The sequence below is a fragment of the Rutidosis leptorrhynchoides genome, chromosome 4 (genome assembly GCF_046630445.1).
Source record: "Rutidosis leptorrhynchoides isolate AG116_Rl617_1_P2 chromosome 4, CSIRO_AGI_Rlap_v1, whole genome shotgun sequence".
NCBI classification, from domain to species: domain Eukaryota; kingdom Viridiplantae; phylum Streptophyta; class Magnoliopsida; order Asterales; family Asteraceae; genus Rutidosis; species Rutidosis leptorrhynchoides.
The window spans coordinates 96,338,685-96,349,910 of record NC_092336.1 but is presented as its reverse complement, the minus strand read 5'-3'; the positions used below and the strand labels follow the sequence as shown (position 1 = coordinate 96,349,910).

The 11,226-nt window shown below is 37.4% G+C and overlaps 1 protein-coding gene across 1 annotated transcript; it reads right to left on the bottom strand.

Annotated features, from left to right (window-relative positions):
* Positions 1-7,503: 7,503 nt before the first annotated feature.
* On the bottom strand, positions 7,504-10,205 carry LOC139843933 (uncharacterized). The gene is made up of 6 exons (XM_071834117.1): positions 10,075-10,205; positions 9,894-9,972; positions 9,192-9,308; positions 8,992-9,090; positions 8,617-8,742; positions 7,504-7,852 (listed from the first exon to the last, which is right to left on the bottom strand). Exons 1-6 carry the CDS (start codon positions 10,108-10,110, stop codon positions 7,704-7,706), a joined length of 606 nt encoding a protein of 201 aa, XP_071690218.1. The 5' UTR covers positions 10,111-10,205; the 3' UTR covers positions 7,504-7,703.
* Between the last annotated feature and the right edge of the window lie 1,021 nt (positions 10,206-11,226).

The window sequence follows — 11,226 nt, the reverse complement described above, 5'->3', positions numbered from 1 at the left end:
TTAAGGAACAAATTAAGATTGTTCTTCAAGAAGAAAATGTGGGGAGGCGAGACTTTTTCTTTAAGAACTTCAAGGATGCTCAACCTCCTACCTTTGAGGGCGAACGAGACCCACTCAAGAGTGCCCGATTCATCTCCGATATGGAGGGGGCTTTTCGTACTTGTGAGTGCCCTCCCGATAAAAAGACTAGGTATGGTTGTAGCATGTTAAGGGGTGATGCGAAATTGTGGTGGGATGCAAAGATCCAACTTTATGGTGAAGAACAATGTATGGACTTCACTTGGGATGAATTTAAAGCGGAGTTCTTCGATGAGTACCGAACTTCGGCCGATCTTACAAGGCTTAAGGACGAGCTACGTACCTTGAGGCAAGGGTCGATGGACTTGAACACTCTCAAATCCGTGTTTTTGTCCAAGACTCAATTTTGCCCGGAGTATGTCGGGAATGACAAGATGTTGAAGGAAGATTTCTATCGAACTTTGAATGATAGTTATCAAGAAAAGATTAGTGTGAATGTGGTGAAGAGCTTCGATGAATTGTTTAATATGGCGAAGGGTTTTGAAGCACTTGTGTTGAGAAAGAGAAAGTTTGAAGGTTCAAGTCATTCGAATTTTTCAAACAAGAAGTCAAAGAAAGGCACCGAAAGCGTGAATAGTGTAAAGAAGAGTACTTCCGGGAATTTCAGGCCCACGTGTTTTAATTGTAAACAAAGGGGACACATGGCCCGTGATTGTACCAATGGCCCGAACAAATTTACTTGCTATAATTGTGGTAAGGAAGGACACAAGAAGACGGAGTGTCCCGACTTGAATAATGATAATGTTAAGCGGATCGAGAAGGCGGCGGGTACGGCTAGGGGTCGTAATTATTTGATGACCAATGAAGAGGCTAAACAATCCAATGAAGTCGTTTCAGGTACTTTCATGGTTAATTCTAATCCGGCTCGGATACTTTTTGATAGTGGTGCTAATTTGTCTTTCGTATCTCCAAGATTTGTGTCTAAGTTAAATAAACCGCTAGTAAAGTTGAGTCGTCCGGTAGAAGTTGAAATAGTGGATGGCAAGAAGGCGCTAGTGGTTGATGTGTGTAAAAGTTGTAATGTTGTGTTTGGTGCCGAAAGTTTTGAAATTGATCTTATCCCGATGACCTTGGGTGATTTTGATGTTGTCGTTGGTATGGATTGGCTCGATCGTTATAGAGCCGATATCGCATGCCACGATAAGTTTATTCGTGTGAAGACCCCAAGTGGGGGAGAGATGATTATTCATGGTGATAAGCGAAGGAGACCGGTGCCGATATGCACTTTTGCACGGGCATGTCGTCACGTTGTTACCAGTGGTGTGGCTTTCCTTGCTCATGTTGTCGATACTCGTAATGAGCCACCACCTATTCATGAAATTTCGGTGGTTAATGAGTTTGAAGATGTTTTTCCGGATGAGTTACCGGGTGTTCCGGCGGAAAGACAAGTTGAGTTTCGCATTGAGTTGGTTCCGGGGGCTACCCCCATTGCTAAAACTCCTTATCGTTTAGCACCAACGGAAATGCAAGAGTTGTTGAATCAAATTCAAGAGTTGCTTGAGAAAGCTTTTATTCGACCGAGTGCTTCGCCATGGGGCGCTCCGGTTTTATTTGTGAAGAAGAAAGATGGTAGTATGCGTATGTGCATCGATTACCGTGAGTTGAATAAAGTGACGATCAAGAATCGTTATCCGTTACCTAGGATTGACGATTTGTTTGATCAACTTCAAGGTGCAACATATTTTTCTAAGATCGACTTACGGTCCAGCTATCATCAAATGCGGGTCCGTGAGGAAGACATTGAGAAAACGGCTTTCCGAACGCGTTATGGGCATTTTGAGTTTGTGGTGATGCCTTTTGGTCTTACGAATGCACCGGCGGCATTCATGGATCTTATGAACCGAGTGTGCCAACCTATGTTGGACAAGTCGGTTATTGTGTTCATTGACGCCATACTAGTCTACTCAAAAAGTATGCACGAACATGAACGTCACTTGCGTGAAGTTTTGAAGACGCTAAGAAAATAGAAGTTGTATGCAAAGTTCTCTAAATGTGAATTTTGGCTAAGGGAGGTTCAATTCCTTGGTCATATTGTGAACGAAAGCGGTATTCAAGTAGATCCGGGGAAGATCGAGATGGTGAAAAGTTGGGGACGACCGACTACGCCTACGGAAATCCGAAGTTTTCTCGGATTGGCCGGTTATTATCGTCGGTTTATCCAAGACTTTTCTAAGATTGCTTCTCCGTTAACGAAATTGACAAGAAAGAGTGCTAAGTTTAATTGGGAGAAGGAGCAAGAAATTGCTTTTCAATTGTTGAAAGAGAAGTTGTGTCAAGCTCCGGTGTTAGTGTTGCCGGAAGGTGTTGAAGATATGGTGGTTTATTGTGATGCTTCCTTAAATGGGCTCGGGTGTGTTCTTATGCAAAGGGGTAAAGTCATCGCTTATGCCTCTCGTCAATTAAAGGAACACGAAACGAGATACCGGACTCATGATCTCGAGATGGCGGCGGTCGTGCATGCGTTGAAAATTTGGCGCCATTACTTGTATGGTGTCAAGTGTACGATATATTCGGATCATAAAAATTTGAAACATCTTTTCACTCAAAGAGATTTGAATTATCTTCAACGTAGATGGATGGATGTGGTGAAAGACTATGATTGTGAGATACTTTATCATCCGGGTAAGGCTAATGTGGTTGCGGACGCGTTAAGTCGAAAGACTCAACATCCGGCGATACGTGTAGCATCGTTACGTTTGATTATTACAAATGATTTTCTTGAGAAGCTTGGTGAGATTCAAATCGAGGCTTATGTTCACAATAAACATGCGGAACGAATTGTGGGCCAATCGGAGTTCATTACCATGGGCCCGCGGGGTTTATTGTCTTTCCAATGAAGGGTGTGGGTGCCTAAGATGGGTGATTATCGACGGGTGCTACTTGATGAAGCACATAAGTCAAGATATTCCATTCATCCGGGCGCGACGAAAATGTATCATGACTTGAAGAAAGATTATTGGTGGCCGGGCATGAAGCGCGATGTTGTAAAATATGTTGAACAATGTGTTACTTGTTTGCAAGTAAAGGCCGAGCACCAAAAGTCGTATGGTAAGTTGCAACCGTTAGAAATCCCGAAATGGAAATGGGAGCACATTACCATGGATTTCATAACAAAATTACCTAAGACGGCGAGAACTCAATATGATACGATTTGGGTGATTGTGGACCGGTTGACGAAAAGTGCTTTGTTTCTTCCCATTAAAGAAGCAATATCGTCGGAGGCCTTGGCTAAGTTGTTTATCAAGGAAGTGGTCTCGCGACATGGCGTTCCTATATCTATTATTTCGGATCGAGATACCCGTTTTACATCTCGGTTTTGGGAGAAGTTTCATGAAGATATGGGTACACAATTAAAGTTGAGCACGGCGTACCATCCTCAAACGGACGGTCAAACCGAACGTACGAACCAAACTTTGGAAGATATGCTACGGGCGTGCATTATTGACTTCGGTGGTAGTTGGGATGAGCACTTGCCTTTGGTGGAATTCTCGTACAATAATAGTTATCATACTAGTATTGGGATGCCACCATATGAGATGCTTTATGGGCGTAGGTGTCGAACTCCCGTTTGTTGGGGAGAAGTGGGTCAAAGGGAAATCGGGAGTACCAATTTGGTTTTGGAGACGAATAACAAGATCGATATTATTCGGGAACATTTGAAAAAGGCTCAAGATAGACAAAAGTCGTATGCCGACAAACGTAGACGAACGATCGAATTTCAAGAAGGCGACATGGTAATGCTTAAGGTTTCGCCATGGAAGGGTATTATTCGATTTCGAAAACGAGGAAAGTTGGCACCTCGGTTTATTGGGCCGTTCAAGGTTTTAGCTCATGTTGGTGAAGTTGCATATCGATTGGAATTACCCGAAGAGCTTGCGGGGATCCATAACACGTTTCATGTTTCCCATCTTCGTAAGTGTCTTACGGATGATTCTTCATGGATGCCATTAGATGAAATTGAGCTAAACAATAAGTTGGAGTATGTGGAAGAGCCGATTGCTATACTCGATGAGAAGGTCAAAAGGTTGAGGCATAAAGAGGTTAGGACCTATAAGGTTCAATGGCGACGGAATAAGGGTTCCGAGTTTACATGGGAACCCGAAGAGTTTGTGTTGGTTTATCTTCCCGCTTGTCATGCGGCTTGGATTGCGAGGACGCAATCCGAATAACTGGGGGAGAGTTGTAAGACCCGTGTATTTATTGTAAATAGTGTATATATGTTAACAAAGTGACAGGGTACGTTTTATATTTAAAAAGGAGCAAGGAATCAGAATTTGCCCAGGTGCGCGCCGCGCGGCCTGGGGGCGCGCCGCGCAAGTACGCGCAGACAGCTCCTTTTGTTTTATTTAATTATAAATGAGGGCATTTTGGTAAAAACACATTAAGGCCGGATTTAATGCTTGGGATCTAATATTGGAGTGTCATTTACTTCAAAATCCACCAACCTTATCCCTCCAATTCAATTTTAGAGAGAGAGTGATTGTAGAGTGAGAAAGCTCACTTTGAAGGAGAAGAAGTTGCTCTCGGGTTTTATCGCAAGCTTTAAAGTTGTTCATCTCGTCATTTGCTATGTTTTGATAGTTGTGGTATGTCCTAACTTTAATTTCTTACTTTGATTTTGTGTATGGGTTAGCGTTTGTGTTGAAGATGAACACTAAGACCCATTTGTAGGTAAATTGGGTGTTCTTGAGTAAATTGGGTCATGTAGACTCAATAATGGGTTAGCTAGGGTTTTAAAAGTGATAATTGTTGTTAATGAACCCTAATTGGCTAATAAATTGTTAGAACACTTTAATGATGTGTAAATGGGTGTTAATTGGGTGTAGATGACCCAAATGGGTGTATTGACTTTTAATTGGGTCAAATGGGTCAAAATAGACCAAGGTTGGTTAAGGTTAGTGATTAGTGTTAAAACCTAGTGATTTAATGTGTATGAAGGCCTTGAGTGCCAAGGGTTAGGGTTTTTGGTGAAGATGACCCAATTTAGGGTTAAGTGTCCAAATGGGTCGAGATGACCCAGGAATGGTGTGTAATGTGGGTTTGGATCAAGTTGATTGATTTATTATATGCTTGTGAAATAGGTACGTTACCTTGGAGTTCAAGCTTGGTCTAATAATCACCAAAGGCGTAAGGTGAGTGGAATAATTATGCGTTCATGTATATGGCGTATTTATTTGTAAATGTTATGGTATGAACCATGTGCCGGTAGTACCATAACATGTGTGTGATGTGGATTGTGAGTGTGAACCACGTGCCGGTAGCACTATGATGATAATGATGTGAACCACGTGCCGGTAGCATCGAGTGTGAACCACGTGCCGGTAGCACTATAAAATGAGGCGTGAACCACGTGCCGGTAGCGTCGAAGTGTGAACCATGTGCCGGTAGCACTATAAACGAGTGAGACTCAAATGCGTATGGTGTGAACCACATGCCGGTAGCACCATAGCGTTATGGTTAACCATATTGTGTTGTGATTGTATAGCATGTTATATATATATTGTGATGAGAACATGCTAATGTGGTTTTGGGATGGTGTACGACTTGTTAGTATTTACGAGTATGTTGATATACTAATTGTGTTACAAGTTCGTATGAGGTATTTGGTATTGTGAATGCGGATAGATAGGTTATATATATGTATGTATAATTATTGCATTCACTAAGCTTTGCTTACCCTCTCGTTGTTTACCATTTTATAGGTTCCGGTGTGGATAAAGGTAAGGGCATTGCTTTGGTTTAGAGATCCCGTAGTTGACTAGGGATGCTTTTGGGACGCGTTGAGTTTTGGAGTTTGACCGATAGATGGGTAGTTTAATCCCAAACGCCATGCTCGTAGTGTAGTTTGGAACTTAAACTTTTGTGGTCGAAACTCTTGTAATTTGTATTAACTTGGTATTTTGGGTCGTGTGGGCCCCACTTGTGAAACTTCATTTTTATGTTTGAAACGTACTAGTTTTACTTATATGAACGCGTGACTAAAAGCGTTTTGGCTAAAAATGCCGGGAACCACCCGATCTTTTTCGCATTTAAAGTAACCGGGGACAGCCGGCTTTTGCGCGCCGCGCAGTCCCCAGCGCGCGCCGCGCGGGTATGGCAAACAGCAAATTTTTTTTTTTGTTGCAAATTAACGGGGTTTTGTCGGGTGTGGTTTGGGTTGTTACAATACTTACATTATGTGCTATAATAATCGGGTTCTAAGTGCACGATAGTTGTGCGTGCTTATTTGTAATATTTGAATCTTGTATAAATTGTGAGGGTAAATGATGTATTATTGTTTCACACGCATCACGCTCAAATTTGAACGGATTATAAGGGAAAATATTGTATCAATTTATATGTGACTCATATTTATATAAGATAATGTGATATATGAACATAACACAATACGTTTTCTCACGTACTATATGAAATACACAATATGAATTTGATCGATCCGATTTTCGAATAACCCGTAAAAATTTACTTAGATATTCATCTTATGTCATATTTAATAAAACAGAAAAATATTAATATTATTTGTATGTAATTATCTTCATTTCCTTTCTTTTACTTTACTTTCAACTCGAGAATGAATATGACATATATTTTATTCCTTTTAATATCTTCTTATTATCTCTTTTAACACTCCATTCTATTTCGCTATAAAAAACTCGAGGACACACACACACACAACAACAACAACAACAACAACAAAAATAAAAAATAATAATAATAATATCCAAACGGTTTTTTAACTTTTAACAGATCCCAAATACGCTTGGATTCACTTTCAGTATCAGCGATGGTTATAATAATCATAACTATAACTATTGTCTTATACAATTTGAGCTTTCTTTGCATGTATTATTAATTGTAAATTTCTAATAACAGCTCTAAGTGTTGTCTTTAAGAAATTAAGACATGTTTAAATTATTTGTAGATCAAAATTAACCACTCACTCCTTGGAGATAACCACCATCAACCATCAATTTGTTGTACCCTTTTATGCATCAATTCAATTTATCTCTTAATAACAACACTAACGGTTGTAATTTAAAAATATATTATTAATTCTACGAGAATTATTTCTGATGTTCATTATTAGAAGTTTATTACGTTAACTAGGTTCGAGTATAAATATCTTGTACAAATTAATAATAGTGAGTGGATAATTATCATTATATACAAACATTTCATGCAAGTCTAAAAATTTTAAAAATAGGGGCTGGCTTTAAGGATTTTTTTGTTCCAATTTTTTTTTTTTAATAAACATATATCAGAAGTTTAATTCTTTCAATAGTATTTATAATCTCTCTTGTGAAGATAACTATAATTTTAAAAACTTGAAAGCAATTAAGATAATCTCACGATTGAATTTCCTCCTAACGTGTGTGTAGGTGACATATGATAGTGAAGGTGCCCCTGGGTGATACCGATATTCTCGAAGGAAAAAAAAAGTTATAGATAGATTGCACAAAGACTTCACTGCGGGCACAACCGCACAACCCTTCGATGCTAAAACATGAAGTATTGGCAGGAAGCGAGTTATGAAAAAGATGCATAGCACTACAACAGCCTTAGAGCTTGCCTGGTCTAAGTTCTAATTGCTCAATTGTGAGAAGTACAAATACAATACAATAATTTCAAGATGCATTCTCATCAAATTTCATATCCTTAAATCTCTTGAGCAGTTTGGCCTTATATATCTCGATTTCAGCATCCTCGCTGGATTTCGGAGTGGCCATGATCACTGAAATTGCTCCAGCACTATGCAGAGCCCCAGCCGCTTCATCTAACATATTATCAAACAAGTAACTGGACATATCAAGGTGCATATTTCTAATAGTAACATTAACCCAAAGTTACTAATTCTTCTTTTCATAAACTTCGCTTGTTTTATTTTTTCTTATAATTAATTTAAGGTAAAGTATCTAAATTTCAGTTTTAGTACCATAACAAGAACCCTTCTTTGGTAGCAAAAACTTAGATACCTCAACTTGATTAAAGGAAAAAAAAAAGGAAAAAGAAGTCAGAGCTTCTGAAATAAGAAATTGATAAACTTGAGTATATTTTTTTATAAATTTACCCATTTAATAACCATAAAAAACATTTGGAACATAAAACACACACCCTTTAAATAGTCTACGACGGGACTCGAACTCACAACCTCAAGGTTGATGGGCCATAAGCCCTTTGGTCATAACTATGAGTCTTGAGACATTTATCCCTTCTAATAATTATAAACTATAAATTCAATAAATCTATTGGATTCTACTTGTCATGTTGATGTTATTGGGAAGAAATTAGGGAAAGTGATTGTAGACACCAAATAGAGAACAAAAGATTATACAATTGAATTGTGTCCATTTAAGCAAACAAAAATCTTATAGCAACAAAGAAGGTGATGATTATGCAAAACTAGGAACAAATAAGTCTATCAATAGCAACTAAAGCGTATGGTAACATAGGTAAACCGGCACATAGTTTAATGCAATGAAATTACAAGTTATTATTATGTAGATAAACCGATAAGGAGGATTGATAAAAGATGCTGACCTGAACGAGCAATAGCGACAATAGCATTTAAAGCTTCTTTACGTGTTTTATCATCTGTAGCAGCGCCCAACATCTCCACAAGCTTTTTCGCTCCACCCAACTCCACAATCTTCATTCTTCTTTCATCTAAAACATACGTTAATATGGATCATGCTTTACGCAAGGCTTCACATTTTCTATAATTGAACAGTGTGTAAACTATACAGATTAAGATCATGTTAATAATCTGGATTGTATAATTTGTATCAGAGACATTGCTAATATAGTGAAATACAAGTGTGCAATTAGGCGTAACATTGTGTAACGTGAATGTTTAAACATGATAGAGATAATATGGTACCATTTCTTTTATAAGAAAAGATAAATTAACTATACCATCAATCGCAAATTGAGTTAATCTTGATGCTCCCATCCTTTTAAATAAAGGATCCTTGACATTCAAAAGTGACACAGACTGCTGAATCAGATTATCACCTAAAAAGATCCATCAATAAATAAATTCTTGTTAAAACACAAATATATTTGATTTTTAAAGTAACTAATTAATGATTATTTTTTTAAAAAATAGTGGATACCTAAGTACGGAAAAATACTATATCCGACGATTGTTGCAGTCCCAGCAAATATAAGTTTAAAAAACCACCCTATTTTTCTTTCAGCATCCTCCTCCATTGCTCGTTCATCTGGAAACCCTGAAATAAAAGTGTAAATCAGAATAACATCACTATATTTATTTTCCTACGAGTAAGTTTGTGATACTAAATGTTTCATAGGCTGTTTTATAGAATTGTACAGATCAGTTTGGTGAATCCATGAAAATATGGGTTTAAATTGTTGATATGCGGATAAAACAATTTGCACTTACGTAGTTCAGTTATGCATGAAATCGTGATTACACAAAGATATGTCCTTAGGGTTGTCGTTAACGTGAATAAAAACATTGTACAATTCGATAACCGTAAATTTAAATCAATATATAAACGTTATATACAACACATTTATGCAACTATGCAAGTTAACATCCCTAAATCTATTAGTAAATGATCTCTCAACAACTTTAATCTGAATTCCAAAACCATTCAACTTCATTGCCAAATATACAATATGCAAGTATGAAATTAAGCTCTTAATACAAATTACAAAAACCTAATAACAAGAATTACAATGTAAGTCTGTAGTATGTACCTCACAAAACAAGTGCAAAAATTTACCACTGTATTTTATACTTTTTAGCAATTATTGTTATTATCTATAGTTATCAAAAAACAGAAATAAACCTCTTTCATTATATGATGATGATGATGATGAATACTGACGCGATCCAAAATCTGCTGGTTTTCTTCTTCTGCACAATTGCTGCAATTCAATTCAATTCAATTTAAATTAAATAAAAAAAAAACTAAATCGTCAATTTTCAAATTATAGGGAGAATTGTTGAAAGACATTAGAGAAACTTACGGAGGTGAGTTGAGCTGCTAAATTACGCACCACCATCGTAATCACAAACCGCCGGCAAATGAGGACGCCTGATTTAGCTTAGAATCAGGGAACAGCGTTCGGGTTAATTTTACCCAATTCATAATCACCGGGTTCGGATCTACAGTTAAAAAAATTGCGTATAGCCCCCTTTAAGTTTCATAACATCCCCTTTCAAGTTTCATTATATACGAATCGTCCCTTCAAAACCTTTTTTTTTCTTTTAGAAAAAAAAGAAGAGAAAAACAGTGTATATACGAAACTGAAAATTCTATATATTCTATATATATATATATATATATCATCTATATATCTATATCAATATAGAACATTATAATTGTATGCCTATGTCCGAAGCTATAAGACCATTTGTATTGCGAATATCCAACGCCTGTTGGAGCAAACGTGGAGCTCAGGCAACGTCCGCCGATGGAGTATCGCGGCATTGGAAGCAGTGACGGAGCTTATGTAGGGCAGGGGTGCCATGGTCCCGCAAAAAAAGATCTTCTTAATAGCAAATTCTTTAGTTTTAGGGACTACACATGGTGAATTTAAATATTGGCCTCACCAGCTTCACTTCTATTTCCAAGCTATGTAGGATCCTCGTAGAAAGTAAAAAGTGTGAAGCATATGGTTTGATTGAAAGACTAACGCAGCTAGTTTTGACACTTCATGTTTCAACTGCAACAACTGAGAGGGGATTTTCAGCAATGAACATTTTCAATACTCGACTTCGTAATAAAATGTCAGATGATTTTCTTTCTTCTAACTTGGTGGTTTATATCTAAAGAGAAATTGCAGAAATGTTTGATTCAGTGTCCGTAACTGATGAGTTTATGAACATTAACGGTCGTCGAGCCGAGTTGTAGTGTTTTTCTTTGTCCACCATTAATCATTATATCTACGTTATTTTGAACTTTATGGATTTTATTTTATTTATATATATATAAGAGACTACTTGTTTTGAATAAATTATTACGGCCCCCTCATTGTTAATTGTGATGACCCGAAAATTTTTGACTTATTTAAACCAATTCTCTATACGATTTATTATTTTAACACGTTAAACAAAGTCTGTTAGATTGAGTCTCAAAATTTTAGAACTGTTACATATATACAATTACCTTTGACTAC